The sequence below is a fragment of the Aspergillus eucalypticola genome (genome assembly GCF_003184535.1).
Source record: "Aspergillus eucalypticola CBS 122712 chromosome Unknown BO83scaffold_27, whole genome shotgun sequence".
In the NCBI taxonomy this organism is placed as follows: Eukaryota; Fungi; Ascomycota; class Eurotiomycetes; order Eurotiales; family Aspergillaceae; genus Aspergillus; species Aspergillus eucalypticola.
The window spans coordinates 146,256-163,320 of NW_020290301.1; the positions used below are offsets into that span (position 1 = coordinate 146,256).

General features: G+C 47.8%; 9 protein-coding genes across 9 annotated transcripts; 5 read left to right on the forward strand and 4 right to left on the reverse strand.

Annotated features, from left to right (window-relative positions):
- Nucleotides 1–142: 142 nt before the first annotated feature.
- BO83DRAFT_401898 (uncharacterized protein) lies at nt 143–2,499 on the forward strand (the record flags this gene model as incomplete). Its single annotated transcript, XM_025533493.1, has 5 exons — nt 143–185; nt 307–645; nt 690–781; nt 824–1,597; nt 1,627–2,499. The coding sequence occupies 5 exons, from the start codon at nt 143–145 to the stop codon at nt 2,497–2,499; spliced, it is 2,121 nt and encodes a 706-aa protein (XP_025384479.1).
- Nucleotides 2,500–3,408: 909 nt separating this feature from the next.
- Nucleotides 3,409–3,846, reverse strand: BO83DRAFT_119268 (uncharacterized protein). The gene has a single exon (XM_025526001.1). The coding sequence runs from the start codon at nt 3,762–3,764 to the stop codon at nt 3,471–3,473; it is 294 nt and encodes a 97-aa protein (XP_025384480.1). The 5' UTR covers nt 3,765–3,846; the 3' UTR covers nt 3,409–3,470.
- Nucleotides 3,847–4,942: 1,096 nt separating this feature from the next.
- BO83DRAFT_392069 (tannase-domain-containing protein) lies at nt 4,943–5,343 on the forward strand (the record flags this gene model as incomplete). Its single annotated transcript, XM_025532923.1, has 2 exons — nt 4,943–5,239; nt 5,275–5,343. The coding sequence occupies 2 exons, from the start codon at nt 4,943–4,945 to the stop codon at nt 5,341–5,343; spliced, it is 366 nt and encodes a 121-aa protein (XP_025384481.1).
- Nucleotides 5,344–5,453: 110 nt separating this feature from the next.
- Nucleotides 5,454–7,580, reverse strand: BO83DRAFT_367929 (putative oxidoreductase, FAD-binding). Its single transcript, XM_025529785.1, has 2 exons — nt 7,007–7,580; nt 5,454–6,946 (listed from the first exon to the last, which is right to left on the reverse strand). Exons 1-2 carry the CDS (start codon nt 7,507–7,509, stop codon nt 5,506–5,508), a joined length of 1,944 nt encoding a protein of 647 aa, XP_025384482.1. The 5' UTR covers nt 7,510–7,580; the 3' UTR covers nt 5,454–5,505.
- A 1,354-nt stretch (nt 7,581–8,934) lies between these two features.
- Nucleotides 8,935–9,444, reverse strand: BO83DRAFT_392071 (uncharacterized protein; the record flags this gene model as incomplete). The annotated part of the gene is made up of 1 exon (XM_025532924.1): nt 8,935–9,444. One exon carries the CDS (start codon nt 9,442–9,444, stop codon nt 8,935–8,937), a length of 510 nt encoding a protein of 169 aa, XP_025384483.1.
- Nucleotides 9,445–9,839: 395 nt separating this feature from the next.
- BO83DRAFT_453099 (ankyrin repeat domain-containing protein) lies at nt 9,840–10,833 on the forward strand (the record flags this gene model as incomplete). Its single annotated transcript, XM_025536892.1, has 2 exons — nt 9,840–10,251; nt 10,332–10,833. The coding sequence occupies exons 1-2, from the start codon at nt 9,890–9,892 to the stop codon at nt 10,831–10,833; spliced, it is 864 nt and encodes a 287-aa protein (XP_025384484.1). The 5' UTR covers nt 9,840–9,889.
- Nucleotides 10,834–11,088: 255 nt separating this feature from the next.
- On the forward strand, nt 11,089–12,772 carry BO83DRAFT_401901 (uncharacterized protein; the record flags this gene model as incomplete). Its single annotated transcript, XM_025533494.1, has 5 exons — nt 11,089–11,114; nt 11,279–11,411; nt 11,447–11,667; nt 11,735–12,053; nt 12,092–12,772. The coding sequence occupies 5 exons, from the start codon at nt 11,089–11,091 to the stop codon at nt 12,770–12,772; spliced, it is 1,380 nt and encodes a 459-aa protein (XP_025384485.1).
- Nucleotides 12,773–14,082: 1,310 nt separating this feature from the next.
- BO83DRAFT_119327 (uncharacterized protein) lies at nt 14,083–14,488 on the reverse strand. Its single transcript, XM_025526002.1, has one exon. The coding sequence runs from the start codon at nt 14,451–14,453 to the stop codon at nt 14,199–14,201; it is 255 nt and encodes an 84-aa protein (XP_025384486.1). The 5' UTR covers nt 14,454–14,488; the 3' UTR covers nt 14,083–14,198.
- Nucleotides 14,489–14,620: 132 nt separating this feature from the next.
- BO83DRAFT_367933 (uncharacterized protein) lies at nt 14,621–16,030 on the forward strand. The gene has a single exon (XM_025529786.1). It carries the CDS (start codon nt 14,709–14,711, stop codon nt 15,708–15,710), a length of 1,002 nt encoding a protein of 333 aa, XP_025384487.1. The 5' UTR covers nt 14,621–14,708; the 3' UTR covers nt 15,711–16,030.
- Nucleotides 16,031–17,065: the final 1,035 nt, after the last annotated feature.

Below are 17,065 nucleotides of genomic sequence, written 5' to 3' on the forward strand. Positions count from 1 at the left end.
TGCAGTCTGATCTTGAACTTGGGCATATCCATGACCACGGCCCAGGTAGAAGCAGCACAGTTTCCTTGGTAGTAAGGTTCACTTCGGACATTCTGATAAATAGATAGAAGGGAACTAACTATCCAACACACAGAGCGGAAGCATGGCTACCGATTTCGAAAGGCCGGACTGGCTCGCAAAGGTCGGTTGACTCGCTGCCCATTGTAGGCATTATACTGATCTTGATACAAAAGAGTCCTAGGTATTATGAGATATACCTGAACCCCAGATCTTATTCGGATACACACTATGCGACATATCGGCCAGGAAGAAAATACAGATCCGTTGAGGAGTACCGTCACAAAGACAGCTTAGGGCGCGTGTGGATAGGCCGTGAAGATGACCGTTACTTGAGTGCTACGGATGGGCGACTAGTAGAACTGGTAGTTCAAGCGTCCGGGGATATATGCCATGGCCCCGCCAACTCGACCTGGGCTCGGAAGAGAATTGAGGAGACTACCCCGACGATACTTCGAGTTGTGTACTCGCTTTTGGGACGACAGCTTCAGAATGATCAGGACGCATGGTCAAGGGTTAGCATGTGCTTGGAGTGGCTTCCGTCCTGTGTGACCATCGCTGGTCTGGTAAAACAGCTTTTAGCTCCATGTGCGTGAACATGGCTGACATCATGTAGTTATTTCTTCCAACAGATCTTGGTGGAGAGTTAAGAAACAATGGCCATTACGAACAGTTCAAGTATCACTACTGGGGCTATTCAACGGCTTCAACCAATCTTCACGAGGTCGAACCATCGAGCACTAACAGTCTGCCGGGTTCTCGCCAGTTGGCAAACGGGATATCAAAGCGGCCTCTACGTCCGAGACGGCTGTGCTTGCTTCAAGACAACGGGGTAATTGTCATCGTTAACGTCGAAGAATGGGAGGCAGCGTATGGCAGCCTCGAGTATCTGTTCATATGCTATACCACTGAGCAGTACAGTCATGAGTCGAACGAAGACATGGATGAACTTCATCGCATTGCTAAAGCTGCTATCCGGACGGCAGGGGTTGCGGCTTACTGGATCGCGTGCAGTTGCATGCCTGATGATGACGACCAATTTGAAGACATCTACCGGATCAGCGACGTCGTGCGGGGTGCCCAAGCCTTGGTGGTGATTATTGGTCCCTCTCCAGGTCTCAAGTCAGAGGAAGGTGAAATGCTCCGTCATTTGGGAAGTCGACTGTGGACCTTTCCTGAGGTCCTCCTAAGCCCATCGGGCCAACCAATCTCCATATACAAGCGTGATTGTCCCCCAGATTCCTTCCGGGTTCTATCGAAGCGGAACTTCGCAATTGAAGCCTGGGGAGACACCACTGTCTCAAGGGAGCTTATTGATCATTATGAAGGTTCAATTATACTCAGCCCTCTCGAGCTGGTCTCCATCGCCTTACAATGCTTTCCGAACCGTGAAACCACGAGGTACTATAAAGGAGACCTTTCGTACGCCCTGATGGGCTTGTTACGACGTCGTCCAAGTGTTAACCCGAATGACTCGGCCTTTGAAGCCTTTTGTCGATTGTCTTGGGCCAACGACAGCGATCGGGTGCTTGAGAGGCTGGTATGCATGCTACCCAAAACATCGACCAGCCTTGGTATGAGATCAACGACTTCTGGGGCAGTCATCTTTGGGACATTGAACCTCTTTGCCAAGTTGTCGGCTTCGGTGGCAAAGACACTGTGATTATGAGTGGTGCTTTTGGTGCTCCGATTCGTTGGACATCCTTGGAGCCGGTTAACATGTTGATGCGTAAGACGGCAAAACGTTCGGTAGCCAGATTTGTTCTTCGCAGCACTCCTGGCTGGATTGTTATAGGCGTTATGTCGCTAGCAATTACCCGGTCCAGAACAGGAACAGACGCCTACCTTGCATTCACTGTGATCGGGTGGATATTCATAGGCCTGTATATTTTGGTCATGTTGGTGTCTCCGTACCTAATATCCATTCTTTATGTTGGGAAGACATGGGCGTCACAGCCATGGCTGTTCGGATTTGAGGGCTACATGGAGATTGGTGAGATCGAACAGCTGGTCTTCGGTATTAACCTCGGCCGTTTGAAGTGGAGTCCCTATTCCAGCGATCTCTCGCTTCATGTATCCCAGAACGGTGAGTGCGTGGGGAAAGATCCCACTTGCAGAGAATCCACCGCACAGTTTGTGTCCGCTGCCCAAAACTCGCGGTATGGAGAGCTCAAGCTCTTCACCTTGGTTGATACGAACACCTTGACCGTCACCTTATTCCGGGCTCGCCGCCCGCCGGTGGCAATGCTACTTTGCGGCAGCGAGGGTGGTATGCAGCGAGCGCTGCTCTGTTCTTATGATTGGAAATCCCAGACCCTCTATCGCGAGAATGTCCTGCGGGTGGACACGCTCGTCTTGGACAAGATGTCACGGGTGGACAGATTCCGGCTTGGTCTGAACAGGCCTATGGCGGAGACGGTAAGGGTCACTTGCCGAACGTGAAGTGATGTCACATGCGCGAGTCAAGAGTAACATACATGTTCGAAACGAAGCACTTTTCGGTCGTAGAAGTGGCATCAAGTGATTCAATCTGATTCCGTAGTTCAGCTAACAAACACTCTATGGCGGTCTTGCAGCAATTCATCAAGAAGCTCATGGATCACTACGCCCGCTACTCCATGGCCCATGCTTCGCTCATGCGGTCTACTTCTTGTACTTCTTTTCCTCCCGCTTGAAGATCATGAATTAGTAGCAGACAGTAGTGGAAAATGAAGCCAAACACACATTCAGTGATGGAAGAATGATGCCTGAGGACGCAGCACGTGGGACGTGATCAGAAGTGTCTGCCTCAGGCGGCACTGCATTACCCGACTGGGCGATGACTCCGCCACTGAAGTTTCATGATTCTCTCTAACTTCCTCAATATCTTCAACTTTGTCCAAATTACTCCCCCTTAGTGGATTCTCTTACCTTTCCTATACTTTGCATGGACAAGATAATCCTCGGGGGCGTATCTTTCACTTCTGCGCCTTGCTCAGGTTCAATACGCGCTCTGACTACACCAATTGAGCGCATTGAGTGGAGGCTCATCAGAGAACAAAGCGATATGCGAGCTATGTGCTCCATGCATGGTATAGTAACGCAAATAGTATCTGGGCATGCCAATGAACCTAGTACTCTCGGCTCGGCTTTTGAGATTCTTTTCTGTTTGTTGGATGACACATCATCGTATTGTTCAAATATCTACTTCAGGATGCTCTACGTTCAAGCCGTTTACGCCACTTCAGAGGCATTTGAAACAGTTGTCCACAGGATATGCCTAGTACGACACCCCTTTGGACGTTACTAATGATCCCATTTATATTTTACACGTAGAAGATATGACACGTTCCAACGGTTCCCAAAGGCTGGTGTCTGTTATACTTATTACACAGGGGGTCATTAAGCAGTTGGGAAGGTGTTACCTCCTTTGATCAAACTGTATCGACCTTCGGGCCGAGCCGGCTTCTCGCAAAGACCCCCCGGCATGAGGAAATGCGGGAAAGCGTTCTCCACGAGACAAGGCCCCCTGTGCACCTGGATGAACCATGATTCTGCGCAGGGAGCGGTTTCGGAAGTAGCAACGCGTCCTCAAAAAGCGTCATCGAGAGTCTAGAAGAGACATCAGTCAGGTCGGCTTTATGTTTGATTACACATGCAAACGTAACAAGCAAAGCATGTATAAAATATACATATCTTTCACCTGCAATAGAGGGTGTGGGAGACATGTAACTGTATGAAGCAAGCTGGAGCTACTAGTCCATCCCTTTTCAACATGATAAGATCAGCACATGCCTAAATCACCACAATCACAGTCTGCATGCGTCGGTGGCCTACCATCAGTCCATTCCACGCATTTTCGTTCTATTATCTGAGAGGGTTTGTCTGCCGCTAGTCATCGCTCTTGGGGTAATTCTGGCTGAGGGCGTCACCGCTGCCACTAATCTCGGTGATGTGTGCACTCCTGCATGTGCTCGATCTAAGTCGCCTGTCGATAATGTTTACCCTGGAATTATGATTAGCCACACTCATTTCTCTACTCACCCTGTCTAAAACGTCTCTACTGGCGGTTCGGCGACATATCCAGCCATGACAATCGATTATTGCAATATTTCAACATGGCAACATACTCTGAGCTAGTCCCATGATAGCCGGGACGACACCGTTCAGACGCGCTTTGGATGCCCTCCCCAGATAGATTTGCCAATCGATAGCTGTACACCGGCGGTACAGACTACTATATCAACCAAGACATGCAGCAGCTCCCCGGGGGTGTGATGTACGGAGCTGTTTCCGGCTCAACAGATGAAGGGTTTGGGAACTTTGATATGGGGGTTGATGACATTCTGCTCCCGGTCAACGGCATGTTGGACTGGCAAAACTTGTACATGTTCGGCTATGGAGCTCACCACGAGCTCGCTACAATCAGGAAGCACTTCGAATGTAATTTGCTTAACATGACAAACGACGAAGCGGCCCAAAGGCTGTACAAGTTACTACCAAAGCTGCTCTGAGGAAAGCCGGTGAAGGGTGGAGCCAGCGCCAACGGTACGATGACCAGCTTGATGCCGTAGTAATTGGTGCCCAGCCATCCGGTACTCTCTCCAGATGACGATGCATCTCTGGGCCAATGTTATAGAGAAAATGCTCAGATACTACCCCTCTCAATGTGAGATTGGAGTCATTCGTTGACGAAACGATCACGCATGCGACGAGTGGTCTCGCGCTCCGATCTCTGCAAGGTTCGACCCAACCTCACCGCAACAACTGTCACAGTACAAAATCCCACCATCTCCGCCGAGGCGGTGGAGGTGTGTGAGAAATTCCTCGGCGGTATGAAAGACAGTGATGGCGACCAGGTGTATCAGTCACACCAGCCTGGGCGCTTTTCTGGGATGCAGAAACAATGTACTCGGACACAGCGACAAAACTTTGGGGTTTGGATATCAACTCCATGGGCGGAGAATATATCACCAAGTTTCTGCAGCTTTTGGAACTTGATCCTCTCCCCATACTCGAGAATATCACCTCCGATACACTGAAGGACTGGGTAGAGTGGGGCTGGCAAATGTATGAGGATTCCCTCGACACTACGTGGCCAGATCTGACACCGTTCTATGAAGCGGGTGGCAAAGTGCTTCATTATCATAGTGAATATGATGGAAGTATCCCGACAGCTTCCTCAGTGCCTTACTATGAATCTGTACGTAGGACAATGTGTCCTACTCTCGGGTACAGTGCCAGTCACGAGACAGTGGTACCGCCTATTTATCGTGCCAGGAGCCTTGCACTGGCATCATTTCTTGAGTGACTGGCCTTCATAAGTAGTAATAGCCATTGCTGTCTATATGTAATCAGACCAGATGCGATATATTGTATTCGGTCTCGTTCGAGACCACCCATCCTATTGACTACATGCTGTACCAGCAGGTCTGAATGCACATATTCTGACGATACGATTTATGGAACTTAATAGAATCCCTCCCGCTGAATTCGCTCGTTTGGCACACCGATGGACCGCAATCCATCCACAGCAGCGTCTGCGAAGGCCTTGGGTCCACATATGAAGACGTCTTTGTCTGTGGCGCTTGTTTTCCAATACTCTGGCCCAACTCGACCTTCATATATAGCGACGCTCGTACATCGTTTGCTTGGCGTTCGCGTATTTAGGTTAACAGAGTGGCTGGTGAATAGATCTATTTTTACCTTGACAGCCGGTGAAACCTTATCCAAAGCCATTTCGATGAGTGTAAGCATGACATCCGGCTCTCTTGTTGATAACACAAGCACAATGTCACCTTGTGGGGTGTTCTCGCGCGCACCCAGTGCTTTGAGTATGGCTAGAAAGGGCGTGATCCCGATTCCTCCAGCAATTAGCAGCAGGTTGACCTTCTTTTTGTTCAATGCAAAATCCCCTGTTACACCCACAATATCCGTGACAACATCTCCCTCGAGAGGAATAGCATAATCCCATCTATCTGGCGGCGAATTCCTCAAGACATCAAACAGAGCTTTTGTCACAACACCACCCATCATCTCCCGCATTGTTAATTCAAACCATGTGACATCGGTATCTTCGTGTGCGCTAGATACTGTCCATGTTCGCACACGGTCATCATTTATCGACCCAGGTGCTGAATCCGCCATATGCTGATACTGCGGTGGACCTATCCAGTCCATGAAATCTAGCACTATAGCCTGACCTGGTCGGACCCTTAACGGCTGAATGCCGTATTTAGAGACTACCTTAAACCTGAAAACGGCCAGGTCATCTGAGAGTTGCTTCCCCGTTTCTAGTGTTGCCTTTTGTCCCTGTGTACCAGTCGCGTCTTCATGTCGTTCTTCGACCAAATACTTGACTTTGGGGGTGTAAGGACTGCGCCCAACTTCCGTTCCAATGCGCTGCCTCACGGGTAGTGCGTTCCGAACAAGCGTAAATCCCGTGGTTTCTAGAACAGTAACTGTTGCGTGTCTAGACATTATTTTGAGAGCAGATTGCCCAACAACATTCCTTGCTGTACCGGTCAAGTACAGGATGTCGCCTGTTGTGAACGAGATGATCGTAAACCCTGCTAATCCGCTTGATTCAATATTGCCAAGACTGTTCATGAATCTGTTTCCAGAGTAATCAGGCAGGACAACGCTGCGTCGGTCCGATGGCTTCACCCGTAGAAACCCGGGTAAGCCGCCACGAGAGTTCATGCCCGCGTGTGAGGGAAACATGGCTGCGGAGGTAGCGTCAGGTCTGTGCATTGTTGCCACAAAGACCGTGTCGGCGGATTTTATCATATCAATCACTTCAGGGGGTAGCGTCTCCGTTGGTGCCATATGCAGTGATTGGTAAACGAGGTGTGGTTTCGCCCACGGGAACGGGTCAAGTTGACGCACATTTATATACTTTGGACAATTGCTGTGATTACCCTTAGTACCGGTAGTTCTGGCCTTGACCAAGCTGAAATGAGACTCTTACCCCAACGCCTCAGTAATCTCAACTTCAAATATATAATCGTGGTGCGACATAGCCTTTACCATGTGAATTTTCCCCGCAAACTTATTCCTTCTCCGCGTCGGGAATTCTATCCCCAACCCAGCTGTCAGTGACCTCTCTTCTGATCTTTGGCCTTCCATTTGGTGATTGGTGATATCCTTCAGTAATCCCCACCGCTGAAGAGTCGGTAATATTGGATCGCCCTCCCATAATCGTGCTCGGAAAACTAACGACTTTGAACTTGGACTGTCTACGAATCCGACAGTGCCCGTCGATCCTGCAACTATTCCACCCCAGGGCCGTCCATCAGCATCGGTAGTCGTGAGTGGAATGAACGGCAAATTCGAGGTATGGAATATTTGATGTTGTTCACGAAGTTGGCTTTCGACCGCAGTCCAATGAGACGATACGGCGGTCGCGTAGCCCAGTTGGCGTTGGATGGCGACTTCGCCAGGGTGCCAGCCTTGAAGGGCGGGGATAGCCATCCCCTTTATCTCTGAGTTGAATCTGATTGCCTCGTACTGATTTCAGGTTACTATAAGTTCGTTTCCTTAGGATCACCATGAGAGGACAAATATGTGCGGGCGGAACTCAATGGATCATTTAATTCCTGCTGTCAGTGTTAATTTGATCGCGTCATTGTAACTAACGTTACCCGAGATGACAAATACGCCACAAACTCTCCGAAGCCTAGACTTCCGTAGTGACTTCGGAATACGAGTATTCCTTGCTCCCTTTGCATAGAATTTAGAACACCAAGCCGTCTTACTCATGGAGAGCTTTATAGCTATGCATTTACAACTGGGGGTGTCTTGGAGTTGTTCGGTTACATGTTGGCGTCGGATATGTGGTGAGGCTATGGGGAGAAAGGTCATGCAAGGCATATATTTAATGCCTTGGTATGCACCACTCTGGTACTCTAAGCTCGGTGCGCACCATAGTAAAGGTACCCTCTACTGGCATTTCCGAGAAAACTGAATATCTCCGCTTAGTCCTTAAAGGGGTATCTCCCGTCACGATACTATAAAATACACGACCCCTCCCTATAAGTTATGACAATACCCACATCCTACATATATAATACTAGCACTTTTTAGGAGATATTCGCTAATGTCGCCATCAATTATTGATCATCATCTCTCTCATCGTATACAGATACCCATCGGAATCTACGTGTCGTTGGGAGACGTTTATGTCTGGTTTCATGGTAGCTAAGTGGTATAATGGTGACAGACTGGAACATGGGTGAAGCCGTACCATCGTTGCGACTGTTAGTGATAACACAGTCTCAATTGGAGCTGTGCCTCTATTTCGTGGAACGCTCTACCTCTTAATTGATCTATACTATGCATGCACTATAGATACTTATGTGCAGAACTAGGGCCTGTCTGTTATTGAATAACATTTGTTTGGGCCGCTGATCGGGAGTAACATTGGAGATGTCATGAGTGAATCGGCCAGGGTTGTGATTCCGATAGACATTCTTTGTCATCGTATCCAATCTCACATCCCCTCTTCCTCTTATACAGGGGAAATAAAGATACTAGCTACTGTGTTTTCTGTTCCCGGTACTCCTCATTCTCGCAATGAAAGAGTAGGGCATGTATCACTTTGGCATTGGGTGATGAGCAACTATAGATTTACTGGCTGTTTGCCGTACTATTACAGTAAACACTTCAGGACGAGGGGAGCATACGCTCTACCTCTCTTCACGCCACTTTAATATAACTTCTAACAAAATTAGGCTATACAATACTTTTGAATGCTATGTGTTTATTTTCGCGGTATGTGCATGAAACTATAGTGAGAGAGATAGGAATATCCTTATGATGTCACAAACTGCCATCATGGTCGGATTGCAAAGGCCGGGGTAATATATCACCATAGGAAGACAGTTCCAGCATACCATATCATGACGGCGGCCGCGGAACATATTGCTGGTCCTCAACGTAGATACGAGCGCGACCATCATTGGGGAGTCCAAGGGAGGTGAGCCCGCGGTTACCGATAGCGAGCACAGTTCCTTGTCCCGGGTTGGTGTAGTTTCCGGGTACATCATAAGTACACACACTCGGCCCTAAGCGACTAAGTGCTGAATGCATAATTTGCACTTGGTCAGGTAGGGCTATCGCACCCTGATACAGAGCACATACAATAAGTGTGTCTGTATGGCTGGAAAAGTATTCATCGCGGTAACGCATGTATAAGGCGGTCACTTCTGTCATCAACCGACGAACATTGTTGTCCCCGGCATATGGGTCAGATGCTGATGCTGTCGGGCGAGGCGGAATATGAGCAAGAATAGCACCACGGGACGATGCTATCACAATGGCAGAGCATGCTCCAAGCCCTTGTGTGCCGATGGCAAACATTTCATGTAGTGATACCACTCTGACAGCATTCATCGGCACAACAATCATAATCTGCTTAAGGGACCAATTGAGACTTTTTGGTATCTTAGTATACAACCACTCCCTCCCCAAAAAGCACCTATGAACCCAGCTACTTATACTCTCTCGCAGTGCTGAGAACGCTATATCACCGGGATATGCCTTGTGTTCTTGGTGAAGTAGAACCAATCAATGTGGAACTTCTACATTCGTAGCCAGGCATACTCCGACGCGGATTGCAAGTTGGATCGCATGTCCCCTGCGCGCTAGGAAAATCGCGAATGATCTATATATATATACAGCGCCGGCCACCTGAGCAGATGTACATTAGCGTCTATTGTGTCACCTTTCGGTATAGTGACTCACCATTAGTTTAAATGCACCGTGCGCGCCAGCCATCCGAGCTAAGCTCCAACTACTCACGACTGCTCCAAAAATATATTCTTCACAGAGTCTTTGACAACCTCGAACAGTTATGAACGTACAACCTGCTTCAAGTTCGGCCTCGCCTTCCATCTGGGGCGAGATTTATCAGATTCCGGGTCGGACCTCTCGGGACATCCTTCTGAGAGCCAGGGAATTATGCCTCAATGGGGATTTCCAACAATTTTGCGATCTCCTCGACTCGGCGCAATCGTCGTCGGAGAACTTCCATATAGATGACTTTGGTATTATCATGGGGCAGGCTGTGGAACAAGACAACGTGGATTTCATGCGGGCGCTCATGGATCATGGTTTTCCCACACATTCAATCTACGCACGGAGCGCAACTAGGTGCAGGTCCAAGAATGCGCTCGCTTTCCTTATTGAAAAAGGATTGGATATCAACGAGCCAATGTGCGAGACCCAACCCCCCATCCTAGGGTGAGTCCAAACTCCAATCTTCCGCGATTTAACGTCCTATTAATCCCTCCTAGAATTGCCATAGAAAACGAAGAGATGGTATCTTGGCTTTTGGATCATGGTGCCGATCCCAATAAACGTACATTCATAGACGTTTCCCCGCTTTCGTGGGCTGTTGAAAGAGCCCCCATTTCCACTATTCGCCTGATGTTGGATTATTGCCAGAATATCCAGCCAGGCCAGCTGCTTCATCATGCTGTTCAACGCGATGCTGACACGATTGAAGTGTTGGAAATGTTAATTCAAAAGGGAGCGCCTTTGAACACTCCTGTGCACGAGGACCTCCCAACCTTCTCGGTTTTGTGTTTTATGTCACTAGGAACACCTCTGCACCGGGCATCTGAGCTCGGAAGAGTGGATGTGGTACGCTACCTTCTTAGCAAAGGAGCCGACCAGGATGTGAGAGACAGTAGAGGACTTACAGCTATTGAGCTGGCTGCTAGATTGAATCAGCAAGCAGTGGTTGAGGTGCTGCAGAGGCGTGAAAGCGGCGAAAACCCCGTTCACCACCCCTAATTGTACTCCTTAGATCAATGTAATCGATTTTGCTATTCCCTATCATAATCCTTATTACACATCGCAAATTGTTTTAATCCTGACTAATTGACAGCCACCCGTTCAGTAACCGATCGAGTACATCATGGCTGAAAGTGTGAATAAAGTCACTTTTCTGAAGCTGCTATACTCCTTGTTTCTCTAGGCAGCATGTATTGCTATTGATGACGAAAGGGCACAGCGAGACAGTTTACACTTCACCAATAGTATCTGAACATGAAACTAGGAAACGTCTTGGATTGGTGAGAAGTCAGATATGCATACTAATCCAACGACTATGCTCTAATCTTATTTTAAGATCATTATGGCGACCTTCAAACAAATCTTCAGGGGTACAACCCCTACCGGCTCCGGAAAATTCACCGTGGTGGAGACCAAATCCATATTTCGTGCAGAAAAACTGAAGCTTCCCATCTCCTTTTTACAACTTGGCTGTCTCCTACTACCAGCAGCAGAACTGGGAGCCGATCATTAGTCTCCTTTCGAGAATGAAGTGTCTTCGGCTACTCAGCTACGCCATGCGGAATATGTTTCACCGGGTCTAGGACGCTCGCACCCTTGCGTTGGTAACGAGTTCAAACAGCCTTTTGACCTCAACATCCTGCGTTCCCCCGCACTACATACCATCAACGCAGTCTATACACTGTACAGGGATGCTGAGCAGGGCTGGACTTACAACGACGAAGCCTTCCGCTTTGTCTGTATGGCTCCGAATCTTAAACATTTTCCGATCCTCCATGATATGTACGGCCGAGATGAGAACCCCATCACCAAGGTTAAGAGAAAGTGGCAGGAGTTTAATCTCAATACAAAGCCATCCTCGTTCACAGCCAGCATATAAACCTTGACTTTTATCTGTCAGTTATGACCCTCACAACCCGCATGAGCGCATCCTTCTCAATATCTCGACCATGGCCAACCTCTCTAACCTCAGATCTCTTGACATGGGAGTCCATTCCGAGCCGGCCATGTTGATCAAAGCCGCCTCGATTATGATCCATTTGGAACGTCTTTACATCAGTATGATTCCCAGGAAAAAGCAAATGAAGATGCTCTGGGACGTGGATATTGAGGATGTCACATGGGATATTGAAGACATGATATCTGCTGTGCGGGCATTCAGGCCCCTGCGGTTTCTGTGTCTGCGGGGATTGCGGAGCTTCGCCTCTTTAAGTCGCATTGTCTCCCACCATAACACATTGGGGGCCTAAGTCTTGAGCCCTCTGATAGGCAGCGACAAACACCACAGGAAGGGCTTAAATATCCCATCTCCAACAGCGAACACGTTTGGTTACTAGCAAACTTGTGCCCTCGGCTCGAGGAACTCCGTATGCCACTACAGCGTTCACAGAGTAATGCCCAGGAGTGTGAAATTTACAAAGCCCTTGGGCAACTTTCGCGCCTCCATACCGTTTTTCTTGATCTTGACTGCGATCCTAGACATACATCACTGAGGGATGAACTGCCTAGTTCCGCGTGCGTCCGGGAAATTCTCATCAACTCCGCCATCGACGAACGTCTCGTGACAGAGATCTTCAATTTTGCCTTCTTTAACCAGCGGACATGTAGGATCAAAAACATGCGCGTGAAACTCGCCATAGGAGACTTCTTCGTACGGGAACTAGAACATGTAGTTCGGCAACTCGGTCGATCATTTCTCGTCACACGGAAGGACTTCTACATCAATAAGGATGTGCTAGTGGATGTTACGGAGGTTGGACGAGTCGCATGGCAGTTATGGCGCGAGGACGGTATTGGGTATATCGGGTCCATCCATATACCTAAAGAAAAAAAAAAGGTTATTTTGGAGTACTGGCCACTGCAGTCATATAGCAATCGGAGTAAGAAATGGAAGGAGTTTCCGTTGCTGGTCAGAAGCTTCCCCCTAGAGAGTGTGTAAGGGAGAAATCTGAACAAAGGAACGGGCAGGGATGGCTTTATACTGTTGATAGTGTAGGCCTCCTTGTGGTTCCCCGCATCAGGTTTTTATTTATACTAGCATCATTGTGAGACTGCTTAAAGCATGAAATGGTCTTTATTGTCACTTCTTTTACTTTCCATTCACGGGAATCCATACTTTCATGTGCCGAACTTGAAATGCAATTCAGATATAGTATAATGGTGGGGGCTACCAACTAGAAATGAAAAATACTACCAGTGCAAGTTGGTTGCCCGCATAAACCTTCAAAGAGATGAACAGAAGAATATATATCCGGTAACAGATTTCTTGAGATGGTAATTAAGTATATATTCTAAAACACTTATTACGTTCATCTGTCTATCGCAAGTAGATTACAAGCATACCATGTCCACAATTCTAAATTGGGAGGGTAAAGCCCAGAGTTACAGAGGATAGGGATGGGGGGCGCAGAACATGGTTAGGAGTCAGCCGTCAGTTTCCCCTCCTCTCGCTATCAACACCTTTATTGTTGCAGTGGCATGAGAGACACGGGCGCTCCCTTATGTCTCGTTAACTAATTATAGCCAATTTTCGCAATTATGGAGCCACTCCTGAATTGAACCAGGAAGCAGTCGTTGAAGTGTTGCAGGTCGATTGCGAGGACGCTAAGATCTGAGAGCCTGTATAAGGGTGTCTCATGAACATACCTTTCTTCATTTCCCTCTTCTTCTATCTGTATGAAGTTTTCTCACGACGTCCGAGTCCGGTCGGTCCACCCTTCCTATCAATATGCTATTCTTGGAGTAGGAGATTGTAGCGCACAAGCTGTTTGGCCAGTATTGCTTCAGCGCTTAAATGTTTTTCTGGAACGAAAGCGCAGTGTGAGGCACTAACATTTCCTTCAATACATCGCGATGGAAAGCACAGCGTGCATGTGGTCTGGCAGAAAGTCGGCCATCTCCCGCCCCGCGGGTAAGTGCCTACCTATTTATATTTACTACGGCCAGGGTCAGGATTAAGCGATTGGGCAGTTGATATGAAGTAGAATTAGCTCCCATTGTTGGCCAGGGGTTCTCTCCTATGGTGCGTGTAGGGGTGTACACATTATCAGTAAACCATGTCATTCATTGAATCTCTTGTTCGTGGGAGACCCTTATGCGACCTTTTCTCATTGCGTCATGTGTCTTTGTGGACGGCCAAGGGCTTTCAGTAGCTGTCGCTGTATATGAAAGCGGGACCTGTGGATTACAGAGCAAGTGGTAGGTCCTCCTGCAAAACATATATTTTTACACTCTTTTCAAAGTGATGCTCTTCGGTAAGCTCTCAGAAGCAAGCAGGCATGTAAACTAGCAGTACAAGAGATCAACAAGTGATATTATGAGGGCTGTAACGGTGACCATTGGAAGATCTATGGCTTCTGTGACATTCATGCTTCGTAACCCTTCCATGCACGAACCACAAAGGCAAAAAGGAGACAACAGAAAGTCATGCCTGATGTGCACCCGCATTCGTCGAAGTAGAACCCATGTACGGGTTTCATTGTTTGCCACAGAAAACTGAATAAAAATATTGCACTGTAGTCAAAGATCGCCGTATACAAACAATGATCTGAGTACTTCTGAGCTTGCTTTGAGAGCCAAACAGCATTACGCTGAAGCAGCGTCAGGCTTTCTGCATCCATAGCCCTCGCTGTTAGCTTGGAAGTTCAAGTTCTGCTCGTTGACGGCGCCTTTGTGACACAATTAACAGGGAACCTTGGAACGGCGCTTGGAAAATCATTAAGCCGGCGGGCGAGCCAAGGGGCGAACCGCCGGGTTCCCCTTCCTCTCCAAAGGCTACAGTGTGCCTTGCAAATTGTCTTCGATCAGGGGCTTCAGACTGGATCAAGATAAACCGCAGTAGCAAGTGAATTAGACCATGATCTATTTCCAGCAAAATGTGTTTGTTTGACACCCCATCTACAGAGCTCCCCAAGCCTCCGGTGCCATACACTACTGGATGGAGGTTCACTGCAGAGTCTCATAACGTCTCAGCTCCAACGCTAGTTACCGGACGCTGTTGCACGACTAGCAAAAGCGACAGGGTAGAAAGAAAGCGAATGAGTCCAGTCGAACGATGTATTCAGCGACCCCCGTTACCCGGGAGTAAAGGGAATGATGCCGTTAGCCTGGAAGTACTTAAGCTTCTAAAAGGGGGCGATGGCCATAACTCGCAAGTATTCACTGTCCGCCTAATCGCGTCAACCTCTCAATCGCTCCCAAAGAATGGCACAGAACTTGTTGCAAAGATATATGACCCGCTTTATTTTGACGATGATGAAGGTTATCTCAACCCATTTCTCTGCATGGATCAATACTATACCCACGAGGCCAATGCGTATGAAGCCCTTGCCGAGTTCCAAGGTCGCGGTATCCCGAAATATTTTGGGTCATACTCCTTATATTTACCCGTTGATTCAACACGTAAACGGGCAGTTAGAATGATTCTCATCGAACATATTCGGGGAACCACCATGGCAGATGCTAAACCAACATTGTTCTCTCAGTCTGCCCGTCAATATATTATGAAAACAATTGTCGACCTCGAAAGCCGTATCTATGAAAAGAATATCTGGCTTATTGACCTGGAGCCACGAAACATTCTCATCAGATCTGCAGTGGATAGCCAGCCTCAGATAGTGTTCATTGATTTTGGGGATGCTCTGTTCAACCGTCGACGAGACAATTATTATGCAATGCAGCTGAACAATTTTTTGGGGCATTATATTTCACCCCTTCTCCGTTGGAAGGATGCCAAAGCAAAATTATACGCATTTCCAAATTGGGTCGATTGGGATTGGGATTGTTGGTTGGAGGTAGAGTTTGCACACACAGTTCCTAGCATCACTCCGGAGATGAGAGAGAGGTGGTCCTATAAAAGGAAGGATAGGCTTTCCTAGGTGCTGAGAACATCTACACGCTGAAGGGCGCTCTGATAGCTTGCATGGAGATTGGAGTACGCCCAGGGTTTCCTCGAACGCACGTCTATCTGAAAGAGCATGGAGCTTCAGATACAAGTCTTTCCAGATTCTAGGGTCTAAGGTTCGGCGTAGAAATGCCCCATGAATCCTGGGGCTTTGATTATACCGTTATGCGCACCCATGTTATGTGCAATATCAATGATTGGCCGAGCGATCGGGTCACGGAAATTGTGGACCATCATATGGAGATCCCGGGAATGATCGTACCTATTTAGACGTGTCACGAGTCATAAAGTAACTCCACTGTATCCCATTTCATAAATTGTCTAAATTAATTTCGTTTGCTGTTGACCTACTTCGATCATTGTTCATTAAGAAACCCGCCTGCGCCCTGGTTGGATGTGTCCGACAGGGATTCCTCCTTGCTTCACCTTGGTGTAGATGTCGTCCCAGAGTGCCATGGAGGCCAATAATAACCATAGCATTCTACGAAGTGGATCAGGGCGGTCGAGAGGGATGTAGTATCTGATGGCAAGATGATAAGGGATTTCTCGTCTGTCCGAGGTATCTTGTGGATAGTCTTGGATGTGCTCACCAGGAATAACACGGTCAAATATCCAACCGGAACATGACATTGTTGGTAGTTTCTGCGAAGATGCTTATCGCACGTGCTCTGATGATTGGGATTCTCGTTAGTAACACGAAAATAAGTCAGATTAAGATTCATAGGAGAAAATAGGACTGCGTCGAGCTGTATGAATAAGGCTTTGCTGATACATTCCAGTCACTACATCACCCGACTGGATGAGGCAGTCAGCTTGATTGCTAACCAATGCAGTTCCAGCCTCAGTTGGCCGATCCTTTCCTATGCGAAGCAGTCTTCAGATCCTACAAGGTCCGGTACCAATTCCTGCTTGACAAGCAGCATCCCACTGACATCGAAGGGACTTGCTTTCTCGGGCCTTTCCAGCCTGAATCCATTCTGGTTCCCGCAAAGAGCTCTGGCAGACTTCCCTGTTTCCACCGGCAGGCAGACATAGCGCCGTGGAAACTGAAACACAGAATTGATCATGAACATAAATGATCCGTACTAGCTTTCGAATTCTTGACTTACCGACATAGCTACAACTGCGGTACGCTATTCTCCGAGCACAGTTGATTCACTGAGAATCTATATATTCTCGACCTTTTCTTTTCCCGACTTAGCATGCCCCATGCTGTGATTTTTAGTCAGGCGCGTAACCAGTCATACCAACAAATTCAGTAGTTAGACCATCTCTACGGACAGCTTCTTATTTACAATAATACATTGCTCAGTCAGGCATATCATCGTA